Here is a 23,168-nt window from a genome sequence, read left to right as displayed (position 1 = left end):
CGTAAGCCAAGCCAGTCAGTGTTACTGAGGTCACCCGGCGGTGAAGTCACCCTCCTGTAGGGGTCAGTAGGCCCGTCATTTGAGGGCTGTATCCCCGTGGGACATCCGTAGGTTGTTGACTCGAGCCAGCAACAGCCGTAATACTTTTGACCACCAGCCCACGTTGGCACCTATGTATGTTCAAAGCCAAAAGAAGGATAAATGATTAAATGGAGTGTGAGTCATATCATCGACCGTCCTTTTTTTCATATGGATAATACTCTTTTTTTCTAAGATGGTGTGAGTTTAATGAGATGCAAAATCTGTGCTTGATATTCCATAAGGCTTCCAGTTGTTATAAGGTGAATGTATGTTGTGGAACTAGGAGCGATCGCCTCTGCTCAGGGGGTTAAGAAATGACTGTGTAACACAACCTTGACATTTATTCATACATGGTGCAATATTACGCGTGTCAGGTCTTGAGGGAAATATCTCATTCTCTCTTGTTTTCCCCAGTTTTCACACTTGTCTCCGAAGCCACACACTCACCGTAGGCGATCGTACGAGAGAGAGGATAGCTGGCAGCGCATCGGAATGACGGACGCACATCGTACACCGGGTGGTGTTGGCTGGCGTTGTCAGTGGACTGGACGTAGGGGGAACGCATACCCGGAGCTCCCTCACTTGTGTTAAGGCTCTCCATAGATCTTTGAACTCTTTAAATTAATTTTTTATAATTCGTAATATCATTATCAAGATTGCAGGTAGTCGTATGTGTAAAGGGACGTACAAAATGACATCGAAAGCGTTCGACTTGAAATTATAGATCATGAAAATGTAGCGTCGAAGCGTTGGCTCCCGCTGACTGTCTTGCCGAGGGCCTAAACAATGCTTCCCTGTGGCATCATTTGGCCTGGGGTAACACGAGTGTAAAACTCTCCCTCCGTTAACACTGTAATCACACGTCCCCGAGGCTGCCCCGCAGTCAGATGATTATTTAGAGAAAGCATCTGATGCGAGAGGTGATACAGGAGGAGTGAGAACGTGAAGGATGAGGCGAACCCTTGTTCGCGCTCAGTTATCGCCGTGTTGTTGGGGTGGGATAAGTTCCAGTCAAAATATCATTAGTTTCTTAACCCTTGATGCGCGGCCGCATGCCCCAAGGCTGCTCAGGCGGCGGCGGGCCGTCAGAGCAAGACAGTAGTGCTGGAGTTTTTGTTAAATTTGTATTCTTTTTTTTTTTTTTACGTAATATCATCCTTTTGTTCTTAGTTACTGGTGAGGCAGAGGCCGGCTGAGGGACGGTTGCCAGGTGTTGCTGGATGACCACGGCGGTCCACCTAGGGGAATGGTACAGCGTCGAGAACGGTCCACTTACCTCCTCCACCTGGGGATGGTACAGTGGTGAGAACAGTCCACCTACCTCGTCCACCTGGCATATCGGTGAGGGCGGACTGTTCACGTACCCCGTGACCATAATATTTATGGATGATAACCGGGAGAGTGGCACAACACTTTGTTATCTGTGTAAATAGATAACTTTGCCATGTAAACAGATTCTGAAGCAATGTAAGTCGATACCAGCCCTTTTAAACTACTTCTAAAGTAATGTAAGTACATATCAGCCCTTGTAGACTACTTCTGAAGCAATGTAAATAGATACCAGCCTTGTAGACTACTTCTGAAGCAAAGTCGACACCAGCCTTAATATACTATATCTGATGCAACTTAAGTGAATACCAGCCCTTGTAGACTACATCTGAAGCATTGTAAGTAGATATCTGCACTTTTAGACTACTACTAAACAATGTAAGTAGATACCAGCCTATGTAGACTAATTCTGAAGCAATGTAAGTAGATACCAATCCTTATAAACTACTTCTGGAGGAATGTAGATAGGTACCAGCCCTTAAGAACTACTTTTAAAGCCATGTAAGCAGGTAGCGGGCCCTAGTCTGGACGTGAGGGAGACCAAGACACAACAATGACAACTTGACACCGCTGGCTCTTGCGCTGCGCCGCCCTGGCAATGGAAGGCAACGCTAGCGTTATGAGACGCGTGGTATATGGGTCAATATTCACGACCTGGGAGAGAGAGAGAGAGAGAGAGAGAGAGAGAGAGAGAGAGAGAGAGAGAGATAAGCGGTATCAGTGTGCTTGTGGACCAGTGGTCAGCTGGAGGGACAGCCCGCCGACATGGGGGAAGGAAGGTGGTGTATTGACTTGGGGTGGATATTGTCACTGACGAGGCGCCCTACTGGGGTTGGTGGTGGTGCATGCGCGCGCATACCTGCACGCACGCACGCACGCACAGATATGCGTGTGCGTGAAGAAACACACACACGCACACACGCGCGTTTTCGGTCGATTTGCATCTCTCTCTCTCTCTCTCTCTCTCTCTCTCTCTCTGGTCGCTTCATTTGCCTGTTAGCTGATTCGTAAACACATCAGGCTCCTGAGACACAAGAACCTAATTTACATGAGTGTTTGCCAGAGCTGCAGGGGCTACCTGGACACAGAGAGACCTCCCTCCTCCCTCTCGCCTCACTGGTTGTTCCTTGGCGGCAGCGGGAGGTAGGCAGGCGACTCACGCTGTTGCATCCTGCTGGGCCGCAGGCCGTGGTGTTACCACTCCCGTCCTTGGTGAGATGAAGCGTTAATAGATGACCGCGTTGATGCGGGACATTCATAAGAAACCCCTCCGCTAATTTTCAGCAGAATAGATATGATTAGTTAAAGGAAACGTCGAGAGCATGAAGGCAGTAGTCATCGGCCAGCCAACCCACGTAGCGTCGCGTTGTTCCGCAGGCCCGTGCTATAGTTCTTATATATTTTCGACTGGTTTGGCTCGGACGTCGGTTACCTGAAGGAATGAAGCCGAAACGTGGCTCTTCGTCGTATCCACCGTCAGCTCGCGGTAGAACATTTATGATTCTTTAAGCCTCGTTGCCCCAGAGGAAGAGAAGAAATGAAGATATCGGCGATGGTGTCTTGTGTGGGATGCGCCATTGCTTCGCAGTCTTAGATTCGAGGTCTGTTATCAGACGATATCATTTACATACGGACGGTAAGTCCTTTGTTGACGTATGTATATCCATTGTATGCATACGTAATATGTTTGTGTATGTGTATGTTGAATTTTCTCTTCTGGAAAACCATTTCTTTCGTGGACGTAATTTCCTTTGTTGTGATCGTAATTCCTTTGTCTATAAGATGTAAATCCTTTGTTGGTGGATGTAATTCCTTTGTTGTGGTCGTAATTCCATTGTTGGTGGATGTAGTTACTTTGTGTGTAGCATAAGTTCCTTCGTTTTCGACAGAGTTCCTTTCTCTTTGGACGTAATTCTTTTGATTTAGATGTATTTCCTTTGTTTACGGAGGCCATTCCTTTCTTTTTTCGGTGTAATTTCTTTGTGCGCATAATTTTCTTTGCGGACGTCGTTCCTTCTTTGGTAAATCTGACCCATTTGTTGATGGACTTAGTTTGTTGTCGTTTGAAGGCGTGATACCAATATGGACGTATTTTATTCGTGGTTGTAATTCCTTTGTTTGTGGACGCATCGTCTGTGTGTAATCGTATGTTTGTGACTAGGATTCCATTGTTTGAAGTTATAATTTCATTATTCGTGGATTTAATTCCCTTGACTGTAAACCCACTTCCTTTCTGTGTAAATGCAAGTCCTTTGCTGACGTATTTCTCTTGTAAACCTAATTGCTTTGCGTGTGAACTTAATTTTGGCTGTGGACATAATTCCTTTTTCACGTAATTTTTTATTTTTGAGCGTGATTCCTTTGTATCATACGTAATTCCTCTGATTGTGGATGTGATTCTTTTGTTTCAGACTTAATTTCCCCCTCGTTTGTGGACATGATTACTTTGTTTCAAACGTAAGTAATGTGATTGTGGATGCAAGTATATTGTTTCAGAACGTAATTCCTGTGGATGTTATTCTTTATTTCATTTTCGTTCACCCAGGCCGCCAAAGGTCTTGTGAACTTGACTAGGCCATGACTAGGCTAGGCTGTCTCGTCCCTCATCCATTTGTTGTTGTGTCTCGCCTGCTCTGTCTGTCGTCCTTCGTTTGTCGTCTGTTGTCCGTCAGTTTGTTAACTTGCTACATTTCACCTCAGGGCACCTCCGAAACCACTGGGTCAGTTTAAACCTAACTATGGTTGGGGATGGTACACGGGTAGGAAAAGTGTGTGTGGTTGAGGTGGGTGGGGCAGGATGCCATCCCGTTTCCACCGTGGGCTGTAGAACAAGACAGCTAATAACCTCCTCGTGGACCATCTGGTCTCGTGTGTTATCTGTCCTTCCCATGGAACTCCCATGTTGTACCCAGGCCGCAGTCCAAGATGGCCGCAGTAGCTAATAAAGCCAGGTGAGCGATTAAGGCTAATGTGAGCGTCATGTTGTGAACGTGATTCCTGTATTTTTGGACATAATTCCTTTATATATATATATATATATATATATATATATATATATATATATATATATATATATATATATATATATGTAATGCCTTTATATTATTTTGTAACAATGTTCCTGTGTAAATTTAACTTCTTTGTTTGTGGACTTGAATTATTCCTTTGTTTGTGAACGTAATTTCTTCTTTTATGGACTTTATTGATGTTTGTAGACTCGGTGCCTTTGTTTGAAGATACAGTTTGTTGGTAAACGAAATCACTTGGTTTGCAAACAAATTTTTTGGTATGTGATCGTAATCTTTTGTTGTGATACAGGCGTTCCTTGATTTCTGGATGCAGTTGCGTTGTTTGGAGACGTACCCTTTTGTTTGTGGACATAATTTCTTTGTTTATGAAAGTAAATTGATGTGGTTTTTGGACGTAGTTTTTATCATTATTCTTTGCGTATGAAAGGGACGTTGTTTGTTTATGGATATGATTCCCTTTGTTGATTACTTCCTCGGCGGAGGTAGGAAAATTCTTGTGGACGCAATTCCTTTGTTTGAAGACGGTATCTTTTTTGTGTGTGTGTGTAATTTTTGTTATTCGTATTTGTTGACACATAGGCTCTGTCTGTGAAAGTAACTCCTTTGAATTGTGACGTAGTTTAGTTTGACTGTAGATGTGATAGGTTATCTGTAGTCATGTTCTTTTGTTTGTGTACGTAATTTTGGTTTCTACGCGTAAGACCTTCGTTTGTGGACTTGTATGCTTCGTAAACATAATTCCTTATTTATATAAACGTAATTTATTGGTTTATGAGCGTATTTTCTTTGTTTCTGGACGTACTTCCTTTGTTTCTAGACCTCTGTTCTTTGTTGATGGACGTATTTCCTTTGCGTACGTCATTCCTGTTCCCTGAGAATCAGCTCCGTGTATTGCAGACGCGATTCCTATGTTTTTAGACCAAGTTTCTTTGTCTGCAGCTGTGATTCCTTTGTCTGCAGACGCCAATCCTTTGTTTGCGGTCTTCAGCTGGCAGACAGGGGTATGCATGACTGCTGCGCAGTGAGCGATGGTGTTGAGTATCAAGGCCTTGTAATCTCCCCTAATCATGTTCGCCTTTTTAGTCGTGATAACAGACTCGGTTCTGTGTACATACTCCGTCTGTTATAGCAGCTTCGGTCCAGTATACATGTTCCGTCCGTTATTGCACGTTTAGTCTACTCTCATATGCTCCCGTTGTGACTTTCGTTAATTAAAGCATCCCTGGCAGTTCCCAGTAGACGGACCGACCCACCCCAGTGACCCAGATGCGTTCTGTTGGGTTGTAGTTCAGTCTGTGAAAGTCTGTGGATGACATCTGATGATGGTTGTGGTGTATATCATTCCTACTGGACCAGGCCGTGGAGGATCGTGTGGACGCACCACAGCGCCCTTTGTTTCTCAGTGTTCCCTTGGCCTGTGGAGGATGAGGAGAACGCACCCACGAAGTTCCACTGACCGATGCGAGGAATGGCGTCATTACCATCTCCCATGCCTCTCATATCCGTGATGGAGGGAGTGTGAGTTGTCATATTTTTAATGTTGACGCGACTGACTGCAAAGGCTTACGCAAGTTAGATGAACAGGTCTTTGATAGTGGAGGGTTGGAGATTACGGCCTGAAGCTGTGTGTTCCACCCGAACAAGAAACTGATAGTGGAAGGGTTACTGTTGTGGTGGAGTGGTGGTGGTGGTGCCACAGTGGGCCACTGTTCGAAGAGCGGGACCCGGGTCGGCAACAGCTGCTGGGAAGCCTCGCTCAACACGCCCATCTCTGACAACCAGCCAACTTTTCCAGGCTGGCTTCTCCTCAAGTCGGAGGTCATGAAAGTTAAGAATGCTCACGACCTGATTCGTTCTGCCGTCCACGCTGATATATTTCACCTCGTCTGGACTGTGGGACTTCACAGTGCCCCAGATGTGCTGGCCACGGGAGCTATATATATATATATATATATATATATATATATATATATATATATATATATATATATATAAACAAAGGCTCTAGTCCCAGACAGATGTACTCTACCAGTTCTGGTCTTGATTGGAAAGGAGAAAAACCCAGAACCAATTAAGACGAGAGAGGAGGGGGAAAAATGATGTGATGACAGCTAGTATAAACAAGGGAAGCGTGGATATATAGTGTGTAAAAGGAGGAGATGCCAAGTTTAGGCGGGAATCTTTGTTCTGCTGGGGCAGTAACCCGGACTATGTTCTTGAGGTCGAGAGGTCAAGATCAAGGGTTGTTTGTGTTCCTGGCAGGGTTAGAGAAGGGCGAGGTGTTCACCAACCCGGACTTATGAAGCACCCCTGCAGAAGACGCGAGTGCCACTTGATATATATACACGTGGTTTTTCTTTTTTTTTTCTTCTTTTATGCGCTTTGTCCAGCTTAAACGAGGTTGCGTCAGGAATAAACGTAACAAGAGGTTCCTTTTGCTCACATACGCTCTCGAGGTGTCAAATAGAATGCACAGAAACCAGAGCCCACCATCCACAGCTGAGTCTCAGTCCATTTCTTTACACTTTCTCGTAACTGCTTCATGTGCCTTAGCACGTCGTCCCCCATATACCACATCGTTCCAATTTCCTCTGCCCAGTGCACGCATTATACCCCCCCCCTAATTTTTTCTGTCTTCCCATCCCACATATTCCCTCCATTTTTGCCACGTAGACCCTCTTTGTCAGCCTTTCTTCACTAACCTTCTCCGTACGTCTGAACCATCTCGCCACATCCTTAGTTAGACTGTACTAAACTACCAGATTTTGCTCTCATTCCTTGTATAATCAAGTCTCTCTTAATCCACGTAATGCCCTTTGAAATTTCATTTCCAACACATCCTCCCTCTTCCGTCCTTTTCCATATCAAAGCGAAAGACATGCAACCAAAGATGTCTCCTTCCACACTCTCACCGTATGACTCACTTTAACTTCCATGGTTCCAGCGGCTGCCGTGTCCACCCCCCCAGTGTAACCTACCCCTCCTCTCCCACCATATGACTCATTGTAACGTCCAGGATTCCAGCAACTGCCATGTCCATCCCCAGGTTCTCCTCAACCTCATCCCATCTTGTCTCATCCTTCCTTCCCTGCGACACCCCACTTGCCTTACCGTTACTCACATCATCCCTCACCACCCTCCTGTCAAACTCTCACCCAAACTTGGGGACACCATTTTCAGGACCCTCCGTCTCTCGTCTGCCACAAGAGCCGCGTCATCTACAAACATCAACTGACTCACCTCCCTGGCCCCGCCTCCCCACTAACATAATGTATACCCGCCCACCTCTCCAAGACCCTCGCATTCGCTTCCCTCACCTCCATAAACAGATTCAACAACCACGGTATCATCTGTCTGTATATTTATAACTGTGTATCTATCTATCTGTCTGCCTGCCTCCTGTCTGTTTGTGTACTTCTGTATATATCTATCTATCTATTTATCTTTATTTGACCTTCTGTTTTGTTCTATCTACCTATCTATCTATATATATTGGGCAGACTTGACACCAACCCTCAGTAGCTGCCGTGGGCCACCTGGTGACGACACCTCCCTTGGTCGCTGGAGTCGTTGGGGTACGACGAGGCCAGAGGGAGGTGGTTGGCACCAGTGTGTGTGTGTGTGTGTGTGTGTGTGTGTGTGTGTGTGTGTTGTGTGAGGGGTGGTGCAGGTGTGATGGTGGTGTGCTGTGTACCAGGAACCTCACAATTTTGTCAGCTTGCACTCCTGCACAGTGTTCCCTTGTGCCACGCCGAGGTCAAGATGACTCAGCGGGTACCAGATGTGTGCCCTGAGCAAAACACACTCACACACACACACACACACACACACACACACACACACACACACACACACACACACACACACACATACATACACAGTACATTCTATCTCCCCCGCAACACACGAAAAATAATCTTATAGAAGAGAAAGAGATGGGGGCCCCCTCACGAGAGTTGAGTTCCCTCTCCCCAACTGTACGATAAGAGAAGTAGTAACAAGCAGGTAGTGACATACATACACATGTTTTATATATTCGTGGATTGATGTAGTATCGTACAGTCTTGTATGAGTGAAATCAAAACAAAGAGGCGTAGAAGTAAATATATAATGATTGTGTATATATATATATATATATATATATATATATATATATATATATATATATATATATATATATATATATATATATATATATATAAGAATGCAACGCAGAGTGTAATACAATAGGAGATAAAGGGGCATGAGTACCCTCGTAATAGACCAGGTTCCCGTAAAGTGTGTGGGTCGTGGGAAGGTAACTGAGAGTGCAAGACTATGTTCAGGGATTCTCACATGGCGAGAAGTACATTTGGTAAAGTTAGTAGATTGTTGTAGGTAACTGTTGGATAACTTGTGGTTGTAGGTGAGTGATAGGTGACCCAGCAGTACAGACTGTAGCGGTAGGTGAGTGGTTAGATGACCTTGGGTCTGTTAGTGTGACTGGAGAACGAGTGTGCTGCAGAGCAGCATGACTACATCAAGGTCACAGTCCCGACCAGCAGCAGCGAGCTGGCAGGAGAGACCCTACATGATAGCATTGTGTTCAGGGTTATGACTTGCCTCGCATACGAGCTGCCGTTATGAACGAAAATCGTAACAGTATACGAGCGAGGAAGAATCTTAAAGTGTTGGTGTTGAGGGATGTAGGTAGGTGCTGGGCCGATCACTGTAGGTATACAAGTGCAGGTCGGGAGAGAGAACCTATTGAGATTGTGGCGCCCCCATCCCTCAGCCGGGGTTCTCATGGGTCGCATTTACTACACCTACGTCTGGTAGAACATTTTTTTGATGAAGAATGATGTGTGTGTGTGTGTACAAGAGCCACCTTGTATCGTAATGTCTGTAGTTTCCTTCGTTAGATTCAGTGACCGTATCAGGGAAATCAGAAGTAGGTCTTAGAAATCTGACCGAATTGGAAATGTTAACTTTTCATCAAAAACGATACCTGTAGAAGGCTCAGATGGCGTAGGGCGCAGAGGAAGGCAGTATTTGTGTAAATTGATCCATTTGGAATCTTTGTGATAATACCATTCTTATTGACCTGTGTACTTACTGGTGGCGCTAGGTGGTGTAAACAATGAGGCTTGTACTTGTAGTAGGTGTGTATGGTTGCTGTAGCATGTGCTTGTAAGTTTTTTTATTCGAAGTGGTATACTTTTGAGATGCACCTATGGTGTAAGTTGGTGTTTGTGGATGGGACAGATGAGGAGGAACTATCGCCAATTTTGTGTGTGATTGTTGGCAGTGTTAGACTTGTTGAAACTGTTGGTGATGGTTATTGACAGTTTTGGAGTTGCTTGTTGACGTTGCTTGTTGACAGTGTCATTGTTGACTGTTGTTAGTGCTCGTTGAGTGTTGGTAATTCTTGTTGGTAGTGTAGGTGTTGCTTGTTGATACTTGATGGTGCTTGTTGACGTTGCTGATGATGCTTGTTAATGGTGTTGGTGTTGCTTGTTGACGTTGCTGATGATGCTTGTTAATGGTGTTGGTGTTGCTTGTTGACTGTTGGTGGTGCTCGTTGACTGTCGGTGGTGCTTGTTGACGCTGGGTGCCACTTGGCCATCAGGGTGGTTCTTGTGGGCTGGTGTGTGGTCTGTGGCGGTATTTGCTGGTAGTGCCGTTTTCGGTACTTGCGGGTATTAGGGGATGAACCCTCATGTCGTATTTGTTTGTATTGGTGTGAGATGGTTGGCAGGTGGTTGTGTGGGTGGGGGAGGTAGGCAGTGCGGGCGGTGCTTGTTGAGGTGGTTTGGTTGGTGGGTCAATAAATGACGGGAATGGGGGTTGATAAAGTGTAATTCCCCCAGTGTGATGTGTTGTGGCTACATGACCCGTCATGTTGGTAGGAGGTCCGTGAGGAGAGAGAGAGCTTTCCCTTAATCCGGCTTGGGACGTCACCGCTCCTGGGAGGATAGGAATACAGACGTTTTGAGGGTATGAAAAAATTGCAGGAACGCACTGCCCCGTTCTCCCGCGTAGAGCCGATATTGGTGGAGTGATCCCAGCGGCGCATCCCTGCAACACGACCACCAACACAACCTTGATCTACAACCTCGCCACACCTTTAGACCTCCCTTGTGGTCATTCCGTCTCCTTGTGGTGTCCTGGACAGAAGTTGTTCTCAGAGGAACTTTGCTGAAATCAGCATGAAGTTCACATTAAGCTTTATTAATAGCGACTATGGTGACAGCTGGCACGGGGCCGCCCCAAGATGCAACAGTCTTTGTTTACTCATGGATCTTTGCTGGCAAAAGGATGTCATCTTTTGTTTCACATATTTTTCCACTAATGTTACACATAGTGAAGTTCGTGATACATGTAGGGGGAAGAAATATAGTGAGTTTGTGCAAGAGAAGCGAGGTACGCAGAAAGGCCAGGTTGTGTGGATGGTGGCTTCTGGCAGTCCTAATGGGGGTAGGGGGCGGGTGGGAGCAGAGCCGCGCCGTAGTGTTGCCGTTGGCTTCAGTTTACATCACGGTCTCGCAGAGAGAGACAGGCTCTAGTCAGTTATTCCCTTCGGGTCTGGTCGATAGGATAGGCGAGGAGGTGTGATCACCTATGGTGTCTAGTTGGAGGTGTAGTGAGTGAAGTAAGGCGAGACAAGAAGTGCAGGAGTTGAGGTGGTGTCAGTCATGAGTGTGGGGGCAACAACCTGCACTCAGGCCTTAAGTCTTCCCCGCCTGCGGACAGTCCCACCTGACAAGCGGACTTAGCAACGCCGTTCCAAAATAGAGGTGTGGGCATTTGCATGGGCGACGCTCCTACACTTCTAAGTCGCGCCCATGACCGCCAGGCCAGACCTCTCTCTTCTCAGTTGGAATTTTGACGAATTTTGAGAGGCTCGGTCAAGTGTGCTAAGAAAGAAAACCCGAGTGCAAACTTCAGTGCACGGGTAACCAGAAATACAACCTGTTCATTCTACGTTGGTTTAGTGATTTCTTGTTACACAGTGAATGTGGGCGCGAGCAACACTCTTTAACTGTTCTTAGTGAGTGAGCTACACGCCTTCAGTGTGTCTCAAGGTGAGTGTCGCTCAAGACAGCCCCGCAACAACAACAACACTCACCACTCAATTCAGACCTTAGTAAGTCAGACACGATTATGTACTTAATGCACAGTGCTCTTTATTCGACTCTGTTTACCAATAAAATGATTGTAAGTGGCTTGGAGCTATAGCACGACCCACGTAATGAACTTGACCCTGACAGTGGACTCGTGTGTGTGTGTGTGTTCTGTACCGAATGTTCCCCCTGGCACACGTCCACCTCACCTTAATCTCGTCAATTCTTTACCCAGTTTCTCGGAAATAAACAACCCAAACTTTACGTTACTTGCGTTCGATGGGATTTTGTGCGCGGTCGTGTTGGTCGGGTAGCTAGTGTATCGGAGCATTTTTTTTTTTTTCTCTCTCTCTCTCTCCCTCTCCTGAGAAGCACGTGTTACTGGGATTATGGTCGAGTGTGTTAAGGGAGACCGACACGGCCACCTGACCCAGTCGCCCTTGAAGCTCACACCCCAGGCCGACTCGGGTCACGTAATTCTGCCGCACAGCTCTTCTTCACTACAGTCAACTGTGACTTGTGACTTTTGTTCTCCATATTCATTCCAAGTTTTTCTCTCTATATAGATATATATATTATGAGGAATGGATACTGTATAGACATTGTTTTAAAACAATTGCGCCTCGTCCGGGAAGTGTTGCTGTTGCATATTGTAGGCTTCAGTGTTTAAGTCGTGTAAATGGTCGCCAGGAGGAAGCAGCTTAACTTCAGTCCATGAATCTGTGTCCCCCCAGTGAGGATGAAATATAAATAGATTGAAGTTAACGTTTTTATTAACTCGCATCATGACCGTAAGAAAGGAAAGTTAGTGGGATTTAAGTAGAATGCGAATTTGAATGCTGCGCTCAAACTTACAATGTGGGGAGTGAATGTGGGATAGCTAGTGGGGATTGGGGAGGAAGGTGAAAGCTGGGCCAACAGCTGCTTTCTCGGGAGGGAGATCATTGTGGCCCACAACTGCGCACCAACTTGGACCACCAACCTATCACTCCCGCGGCTGTGTCTGATTTTGAGGACAATGTTCCTTATTACAGCTGCATCTGGTGGTGTGGCCGCCGACCCAGGCTCAGGTAGGACCACTGTGTGTTCTCGCCAGCTGTGGATGTAGTCAACTGCGCAAATTGCCACGTACTTATCGTGCTTCAGGGTTGGGTTCTTTGTTGAGCTTTGTCGATATTTACGATGATGTTGGTGGCTTACTTCGTGATGACTCTTCTCAGCTCGACCTGCATGTGTTTGGCAGTCACAGGTGATGCAGACCATTCAGTATATCATGTTATGACGGAAGATATGCGGTTGTTGTACTCACGTTTGGCAGGGCTGAACACAACCGAGACAAGAAAGGCTGCTCGAATACCAACACAACGTCATTCACAGTGATGGTGTTTCTTTGTGCATTGAAGTTCAGTTACATATTCACACGGTGTTTACGTTCAGTTGAGTCCTGCCCAACAAAGGAAGCGGTGTAAGAAGGATGGTCCAGCATAGGTTAGCCTTGCCCAATACTAATTTGGATTCATATCTCCCCAAGGACGTCTTGTATATATATATATATATATATATATATATATATATATATATATATATATATATATATATCAAGAAATGGACGTAGGGATGAATAGCGTTGAAAGGGCGAAGATCTGTGTCGAGTAGTATTTTTTATAGTTCAGTGTGGAGACGTTTTAAAAGGACAAGCCAGCTTCCTCCACCCATAGCTATCTGTAGCTCGGCACTTTCACGCCACAAGATTTTGCTGCTTAAGCCTTCCACGTCGTGTACTGATCTTTTATCGTGCAGAGAACTAGTACCATGTGCCACTGCCATGAGTTACGACTGTAAGGAAATCGTATAAACTTACTCTGGCAAACCAGATTTTTTTTTATTTAACATGTGCCAGATTCTATTTGTACCCTTCTCTCGTTTCTATTTTTGCCACTCCCTCCCTCCCTCTTCTCATGACCACAACATAGGAGTATGTGTGTGTGTGTTTATTTATTTATTTATTTATATGAAGATGTTTAAGCCAGCCCCCTTTGGGTTGGTACGCTGTCAACCAGACCCCCAGAATGTGGCTTTACAAACTGCTACAGTTTACATCAACGTTTTCGTTGTATTCGCCTTGTGACCGAAATAATACTTCTTTGTACTTATCAGGGGAGTTTTGCCAACCTCACAGCCATATCCAGGGGAGTTAACCTCCCTGTTTGCCTTAACACAACCACTGGTCTGGGAAGAGAGGGGAAACAGCTTTTGCTGTCAGCCTTTCAGACTGTGGGAACGGACTTGATTGATGACGTCCAACTTTGCTGTTTGGAGTATGGCAATTAATTCCTCACGCTGCAAACTTACCTACTTTAGGGAAGGGTGGAGAGAGAGAGAGAGAGAGAAGTTCACCGGACGACCTCAACTTCTAGTAGGCGGTAGTAGATACGCTACTAGACTGCCTTCATCTCTGCCAATATGTATATTCTCGGTCTAACCTTTTAACCCGTTACCCAGAAGGGAACTAGTTGAGCTGTTTTTCCAACCCTGCTATCAGTGAGGTAACAAATTTTACATTAACCTCACTTGAGAACAAGGGCGTATGGTATAACAATGAAATCTGAAACTGTTGCCCAGACAACGCGGAAATACAATGTACAGGTATGTAACCATTCATCCCGTCACATAGTGATTCTCTCTCTCTCTCTCTCTCTCTCTCTCTCTCTCTCTCTCTCTCTCTCTCTCTCTCTCTCTCTCTCTCTTCTCTCTCACCGCATAGTTTAGGAGGCTCCATAGCGTAATAAGAAGACTGAAGGATCGCTGTGGCACCAGTCGGGTTCCCGAGGTGGCACGGAGGCCTTAGAGATTAGGTGATACCGTACTAGAGTCTGAACACCGAGCTGTGTGTGTTGGGTACCTTCTTTGTCTCTAGACCAGCTGATACGCGTCATCCTGGGTGCTGTAGTTGACCAGGTTTTCCTCTCTGTAATGCTTTCCGTAGCAGTTTTTTTTGCTCCGGGCTCACTGTTAATTGGAAGATACCTTAGACAAAAAGACAACTAAAAGAAATGGAACATTTATAGTGAAGGAGGTAGTTCTTTGTGTTGATGTGTGGTTGTGTTCGCGCATGCGCGGACATGCGTACATTTCTCTCTCGGAGGGTTACGAAGCCCGGGCACAGGAGGCACTGGCTGGCTGCGCGTTTGGCCGAGTGAGTTGGTGGTGGTGGTGGTGGGTGCGGGCGGGCGAGCGCGCGTGGACGGGGAACAGAATCAGCTGGAAGTGTTTGTAAACAAGAGCAGCGCCCACTGCTTCGCCTGGCGCGCGCGCGCGCGCTATTGATTTTCAACCCTCGACACTCCCTCGCCAAACCTCCCGTAATCGACACACCCTCACTTAATCCTCACGCCGTCGACACTTCCTGGTTTAAAGTGTCAACTTCTTATAGTCGACGCAGCGGTGGTAAGATGCGCCACGATCGACGCGCCCTCTACAGATGTGCCATGCTCGACACTCCCTCAATCACATGCACTGTAATCGATGATCGAAATTTATTCAGTGGAATGTGCCATCATTGTCACTTCCTCAGTAAGATGAACCGTAATCGACACTTATTCGGTGGGAAGTGTATCGACACGTCTTTAGGAAGTTCTTTCGAATTCGACGCGTCTTCAGTCATGTACCATAATGTACCAAATTCGACGCTCTTAGATGTACTGTAATCGACGTTATCGTAGGATTACGTTAATTAACTCCCTAAGGAAGACACTAAGTAACGTACCATAACTGATATTACCACAGTAAGGTGTACCTTAATCGACACTTCCTTTGGCAGACGCACAAGGATCGACACTTCCTTTGTTAGAGGTACCGTACTCGACATTCACTGTGATGTATCGTAATCGACACCGTCCGAGTAAGGCGGACCATAATCGGCACTGCCATGCTAAGACGCACCAACCATCATCGACACTCCAATAGTTAGACGTATATGATCGACACTCCCTGATTAGAAGTGTATCATAACCATTAATCCCACTGTATGCCGTATTATGCACATCGCACTCTCAGCCAGACGTTCTATAATCGAGATACACTAAAATGTACCATAATCGACACTCCCACAATGAGATATACCTTACTTAGATGTACTATGATCGACACTGGTAAAATATACTAAAATCGACCCCCCCCCCCTCCATCAGATTAAGATGTACCATAATCGACGTATCCCCCCCCCCCACATCAAAGTTCTCAGGCGTTAACTCTCCCAGATTAATTCATACATGAAACTTAATTTAATTAATTCCTCGCCGAAATATATTTTGATAGTCGACCGTTGGAACTTTACCTTACCATCCATCGACGCTGATACAGTCTTGTAGGTTCGGCGATCTCTCGGTCAAGCTTACCTTGGTCGCTGCCACTCGTCCTGTCCCAGCTTCGCGTGTGTGACAGCTAAAGCTGTGGCATCCCTTATCGACACCCTTTTGATCATCGTATGCTACCCACATCCAGCTCAGCAGATTAAATTCAGCCCCTGTAGCTTTGACTGGTCATTGTTTTCAACCCAGTTTGCCTTATTGATCGTTGCAGCCAGCCCATTTAGCTTTACTGGCCATTATACCCAGCCCGCCTGGCTTTATTATTGCCTATTGTGTTTGATTCATCTGGCTTTACTTGTCATTATATACGACCCATCCTGTTTTACTGACCATTGAATTCACACCATTAGCTGGTCATTTGTATACAACTCATTAACTTTAATGGTCATTGTATTCCACACTTGTAGCTTTACTAGTCATTGCATTTAATACATTTAGCTTTACTGGTCATTGTTTTCAACTCATATCTTTTGATTGTCATTTATGAAACTCATGTTCCTTTACTTGTGATTATATTCCACCCATTTACTTTTATTGGTCATTGAATTCAATCATATTTGTTTTGCAGGTCATTGTATCAACCCATTAGATTTACTAATCAATGTATCCAACACAGTTTAACTTTACTGGTTATTGTATTCATACCATTATCTTTATTTATCATTGTATTTAACGTCATTGTATTCTTAGATAGATGTGTCGGTCGCACTGTTGAACCAGGGTGGCTGTATTGATCACTTCATTCAAAACACTGCTCTCTTCTGGTCATTATATTCGACCCAAGGGTCTCTTCCGGCCATTATATTCGACCCAACTGTCAATACTGGTGATGGTGTATCTGCCAGTCATTATATTCAACCCAGCTGTCTCAACCAGTCATTATACTCACCCCAACTGCCTCAACCAGTCATTATATTCACTCCAACTGTCTGTCAGTCATTATATTCACCCCAGCTGTCTCTACCAGTCATTATATTCACCCCAACTGTCTCTACCAATCATTATATTCACCCAGCTGTCTGAACCAGCCATTATATTCACCCAACTGTCTCAACCAGACATTATATTCACCCCAGCTGTCTCTACCAATCATTATATTCACCTCAACTGTTTCTACCAGTCTTTTTCAACCGATCTGCTTGACTGTTGAGTCTACTAAACCAGTCGGCTTCGTGATCATGATATTCACATCCATCTATATCATTCATTCCATCAGGCTTGAGATTTTTTTTTTCCATTCAAACCTTCCAGTTTTATTAGGAAGAGGAGAACCTCGCTTTGGAAAAAGAGACGAGTCTTCTCTGTTTCCAAAACAACATGAGACAATATAAATAATTCCAAAGCTTGGTGTTGTGGAGAATGAAACGACATTAGAACGGCCCACTTTTGCCACACTTCATGGCAATTCTCCTCAGTTCTTGGTAGCTACCCTCCAACAGTTTATGATTGCTGCAGTTCATACTTTAGCAGTTTGATGAAACTTGCGCACTTGTTCATAAAGTACCTTTTCATGAGACCTGCGCCGTTGTTTATGGACAAGCTATTCATGACACTTGCGCAACAGTTCATATATGCCTGATGATTGTTGAAACTTGCGCAGCAATTCATATATATATTCATGACACTTGCGCAACAGTTCATATCTACCTGGTGATTGTTGAAACTTGCGCAGCAGTTCTTATTTATGTTCATGGCACTTGCGCAACAGTTCATATATGCCTGGTGATTGTTGAAACTTGCGCAGCAGTTCTTATTTATATTCATGACACTTGCGCAACAGTTCATATATGCCCGGTGATTGTTGAAACTTGCGCAGCAGTTCTTATTTATGTTCATGGCACTTGCGCAACAGTTCATATATGCCTGGTGATTGTTGAAACTTGCGCAGCAGTTCTTATTTATATTCATGACGTTTGCGCAAGAGTTCGTGTATGTCTAGTGATTGATAAAACTTGCACAACAGTTCCTACTTTGGCGAGTAACAAGGCTTGCGCAATGGTTGATAGACTTGCAGTTGATGCTACGTGCGCAACAGTTCATAGCTTGACCAGTACTTCGACTGGCGCACCAGTTCGTGACACTGCTCCCGGTGGAAGTGTGTTATCATTTTTTTTTTTTTGGGGGGGGGCTTTGTGCCACAGTTCATGTCATACCACCGAATAACATGGCACTGCATCACTGGTGATGGTCTTTTGCCGTAGTTCATGACTTTGCACCGTCATTCCATACGAGCGTACCATAGTGCCGGACATTGCCATTGCCAAGCCCCACGGTTCATAGCCCATAGTTGCTAGGACTGCCTAGCTTTTTTTTTCTGTTTGCGCTACAGTTCATGGTACTGCGTCACCGTTCATAGCACAGCGCGACAGTTCATGGCACTGCGCCACAGTTCCTGGCACCGTGCCAGAGTTCATGACATTACTCTTTCTGTTCACATAACTGAATTCGTTGCCTCGACCCCTTCACCTTTATGCCTTCCTTCTTTACCACGAACAGGTTTGGGGCGTCTAGGAAAAAGAAAAACAAAAGCTTATCAAGTAGTCCAAAGGTTTTGCTGTACATTTTACCCTTTTGTGTAAAGAATTGTTTTAGGCTGGATAAGCCGTTTATTCTTTAGTTTGTCTATGATCTTGGAGTTTGGTATACCGGGGGTGTGACAAATGGTGCGGCCGATATCACCGGGCAAGTGTTAACGGTGTCGGATAGCGATACCAAGGTAAAATGATGGAAAAAAAAAAAGTGGTAAGAACATTCTTGTCGATGGCGACATTTGGCATCGCGCGTAGATATATTACGTCATCAAAACAAACACGACCAGCTGTGTGTAGCAGCCATGGTCCCCGCGCGCCCGTGTCTCGCTGCTGACCAGGGCCCCCTCACCCATGCTGTCGTTGAAATGCTTTGTCTACATTTAATTAGACAGTTAACCATGGCCTGTGTTCTACTAAGACAATCGTTAAGGAAGTCAATTAGCAGTGGAAGTAGCGACCTGTGCAACAAAAAGAAGCAGATAACACTTTCCCAGACCTTGGGAGGAGGGGCTCTGCTGATTGTTTGGGGAGAATATTGACTCAGGGTCCCAGTGTGGTCCGACCAATTACGGCGCAGGATTCATGTATACATTTGGAGGGACTGTGGGTCGCTGCACCCCGTAGCGGGCCACACATTCATGAGAGCTGGTCACCATTCATAATTTGAGAAAATCAGTTGATATGCATGTGCATAGTTGGAATGTCAGAACCACTACGTGTTGTGAGAATCAAATACAATAGAAACTGCATATGTCACCGAACATTGCCCAAGAAAAACTGTTGGTACAGTAAATCCCATTGCGAAAAACTGCCGGTACAGTAAATCCATTGCGAAAAACTGCCGGTACAGTAAATCCCATTGCGAAAAACTGCCGGTGCAGTAAATCCCATTGCGAAAAACTGCCGGTACAGTAAATCCTTGTGCGAAAAACTGCCGGTACAGTAAATCCTAGTGCGAAAAACTGCCGGTACAGTAAATCCTAGTGCGAAAAACTGCCCGTACAGTAAATCCTAGTGCGAAAAACTGCCCCTACAGTAAATCCTAGTACCATCTACTGTGTAACAGAGAACTGCGTGACGTCTTGCAAGGCGATATATTTGCGGTCATAGTGGCTCAGGGACGTCATTTTTCTTGGCATTGGAATCTATATCTCGTTAAGTGTTCATCCCTCACTGCCAGACTGTCTTAGGGATCTCTCAATCTTCCTTGCCGACGCATTTCTCGGCGGTATGCTGGAGCGCTCAGGCGTTTCCTGATTCGGTTGTTTATTGCCTATTGCGTGGCGATTCACTTGTTTTCACATGTTCTTACAGAGAAGTTTTATGTAAGTAAATCCATTGATCCTCCTCTGCAAAAATTTTTTTACAGATATTTCGCCAGCGACATTAATGCCGAATAAGCGTCGATGATAATAAGTGAAAATGGTTCCATGGCAACTCATGATCACTAGCAACTCTGTCTCGGATTCCGATCCTGGCTCTTTTTATTGGATCCTAACCTAATTAAGCATTATTTTGAAATTTACATATGACATTCTCTTACAGAAATTTCCGTCTACCGTAAGTGAATCCTCCATGCATCAATTTTTACTTGTTATTTGTCTAAAACGTAAGTTTTATTATTGAAACAAGACACAGGGAAGGAGATCTACTAGTTTCAGACGTTACGCTTGGGTGACCACCTACCGTTGGCTATAGAAACATTGGAGGTCCAAAATGGCGTCAAGTTTCCCCTTATGTTTGCCGTCCTGGCTAGAAATCCAACCCCCCCCCCCTTTTTTTTTTCTTTTAGGAATATGATTTCAGCTTACTTTGATGTACTGTTATGGAGTGAACCAGGAGGTCATGTGAAGCGGCCGGGGTAAACCATGGAAAGGTCTGTGGGGCCTGGATGTAGTGAGGATGCTGTGGTTTGTGTGCGGTGATACATGACAGCGAGAGAATGGAAGTGAGCTAATGAGGCCTTTTTTTTGTTTGTTTGTTCTTGGTGCTGCTCCGCTAACACGGGAATTGGCGATCAAGAATGAAAGAAAAGAAATTCTTTGTGAAATCGCGCTCGGATCAGCTGAGGGGTTCCTCTCATCTTACTCATTCTTATTTATTTATAACCACACACACACACACACACACACACACACACACACACGAAATATTTTGTCTTACTTTTTATTCAAAAGTTCATCAGCCGTAGATGCATATTGTTTTACCATAGAAAAAGTTTCATTTGGGTGTCGCACATCAGATAATAGCAACATCTCAAACATCCATTAAATAACATTTGATGTCCATAAAATAACAGTTTCATCCCATAGTGATGTAAGTTAGGATGGTATGTGGTGATGAAGGGGCAAAAGGACTACAGAAGTCACAGAGGTGCCTTTGTCAGACACATATATTGCTGCAGAGTTGATTCATAACATAAGCTTTCAGTCTTTCACATAGTGAATATATCTTCTAGACGCGAAAATTGGATACTTTATTCGAATATCGGGTATTGGTAGATCGGCAGCCATATGCGACTGAGCATGTCATGTGTTTAACTCTCTTGTTTTACTCATTAAGCTAAAGGCATTGCGAGTGGGTCAGGGAGGATCAATGTCGTGTTATAACTCACTTGTTTTACTCATTAAGCTAAAGGCATTGCGATTGGGTCAAGTAGGATCAGTGCTCATCATCCGTCCGTCCTCCTGGAGGTGTATTCATTCGGCGCACAAAGGTATGGCAGGCAGGGTTGTTAGGTAAGCCGACGAGCAATGGAGTGTGTAGGGGGCGGGCGGACGGACGTGCCGGGCGGGAGGGAGGCCTGATCGGCGGGGACTCTGTAATTATTCTCCTTCGAATTGAAATTAAAAGAAGAAAAAAGATGAGACATGAACGGTTGATATGGTACTCATACTCTAGGCATCGGCTGTCGCCAGCTTTGTGGTATAACCGTCGCTTGGATGTGTCCTTCGAACTGAATTTTCAGTACATGTAATGCCACATTTTTTTGGCTGTGGTTTAAAGGTTCCAGTCATGGACAGTTCTCATCTAGGCGAAGCCTTAAGTGAACCATACGAGTAGGCTTAAGTAATACAGGAGAAAGGTAAATATAAGTGATGTGAGTAACGTAAGCAGTTAGAGGGCGAGAAGAATTAGTAGATGAAGAATTAACATGTTAACTGTAGATGGGTATCGTACCTTTAGTTTTAGGCCTTCGTTGCTGAGGAGGATAGCTTTGCATCATCACTGCTTAGGTTAAGATGGCAACACAACTGCCTAGGTTAGCCTTGCAACATCACTGCTGAAGTTAGCCTTACATCATCACTGCTGAAGTTAGCCTTGCCTCACCCCCTTATTTGAGAGAGGTGTTGTGTTTGTTTATGCACCTGACACTGTTAACAGCTCGTGGCATCGAGTGAGACTTTCTCTCCACTCACTGGTTATCCTCATCTACATGGTTAGGGAATGGATGATTCCCACAAGGGGTGCACCAACTGGTGTGATGTCAGACCAGGTTTACATGCATCTGCGACAAGGAATGGCCTTGGTGGACCTTGGAATTACGTTAATTAATTCTTAATTTCACTTGCTATGGATAGTCGGAGTATTTCATGGATGGAATGTCTTTAAAAGCTCATGGAGGGCTCATGAATACCCTTTGAGGGACCCCCGACTACCCATGGAGAGTCCATGAATACCCTCAGTGGGTTCCTGATAACCCATGAAGCGTCCGTGGAAACCCATGGAAGCGGCCTACGGTGCTGGCGCCCAGGTTGTTAAAATTATTGAAGACGATCAAGTGAAGCGTAGACGCAGGCTGGGTGAATGCTAGGATGATAATGATACAGGGTGAGAAGACAGGATGATTACGAAGATATGGCCGGCTGGTTTTTTTAATGATGGGGGGGGGGGGGGGGGCTGTGCTAAACGATGGAGAGGATTCGAAATGACAGGTTGGGAATTGGGTTTCGAGGTGACATTTCGCCCTAGAATGAAGGTACAGGGTGACAGTAGGGTGACTGAGTACCAAGGTGAAAGTAGGGTGATTGGATCGAGTGAAAGTGAGGTGATTGGTTTCAGTGCGAAAGTATGTTGATTGTGTGCTGTAAAGTGATTAGGTATAGTGTGGAAGGAGGTTAGTGAGGTACAGAGTAACAAGAAGTGTAAGTAAAGTAAGGGTGATAGGGTGTAAAGTATGCGGTGGGGTGATGGGTGGGATGGGAACCAGGGTGATTGGGAGAAGCAGTGACCTGTGCCTTTATGCTGGTTGGCTTAACACACACTGCCATCGTGACAGCCAATGGCCTCAGTCTATACTTTGCTGGCCTTTTGTGATTGAATGGCCTTCGGGGTCCGAGTGCTGGGTGTCTGGTGGCTCATTGGAGGGTGGGCCGGGTGGTGGGGGTGAGGTGTGGGTTGGTAGGGGGCATGGTGGAGGCTGTACAGGGGTGGTGGATGTTGGAGAGGCTGAGTCGAGACTGGCAGGTATTGAAGGAGAAGGATAGAGGGTATTGGATGGGACAGGGTGGAGAATGGTAAGTCATGGAGATTTGCGGGTTGGTTTTGAGCGTTGAAGGTGTGTGTGTGTGTGTGCTGACACAGGTCAGCATTACACAGCGCCGAGTCCCCGGGGAGACCTCAGGTCGCTGACGCAGTCGCGACTCGTGGGGTTTTCGTAAGTGCCCAAGTTCGAGGCAGACGTTGGCGGGCCCACTCATTTACGGCAGGTCTGGGAGGAGGTGG

At 45.3% G+C, this 23,168-nt stretch overlaps 1 protein-coding gene across 5 annotated transcripts in view; it reads left to right on the top strand.

Annotated features, from left to right (window-relative positions):
* Ypel (Yippee-like) overlaps nt 1-23,168 on the top strand; it is a 317,923-nt gene that overhangs the window by 215,135 nt on the left and 79,620 nt on the right. Inside the window, exon 1 of one of the 5 annotated variants that reach the window (XM_071678615.1) lies at nt 10,940-11,503. The exons of 2 other annotated variants lie outside the window; for them this stretch is intronic. Coding sequence is in view for 1 of the 3 variants with exons in the window: in XM_071678611.1 (XP_071534712.1) it covers nt 12,561-12,612 (52 nt within the window). In the remaining 2 variants the exon portion in view is untranslated. Of the gene's footprint in view, nt 1-10,939; nt 11,566-12,509; nt 12,613-23,168 lie in introns of those variants that run through there. 2 more of the 5 variants (XM_071678614.1, XM_071678611.1) reach the window with 2 other exon arrangements.

The sequence above is a fragment of the Panulirus ornatus genome, chromosome 28, assembly GCF_036320965.1.
Source record: "Panulirus ornatus isolate Po-2019 chromosome 28, ASM3632096v1, whole genome shotgun sequence".
Lineage (NCBI taxonomy): Eukaryota > Metazoa > Arthropoda > Malacostraca > Decapoda > Palinuridae > Panulirus > Panulirus ornatus.
The sequence above is the reverse complement of the archived record's forward strand: the minus strand, read 5'-3'. Positions and strand labels throughout refer to the sequence as shown.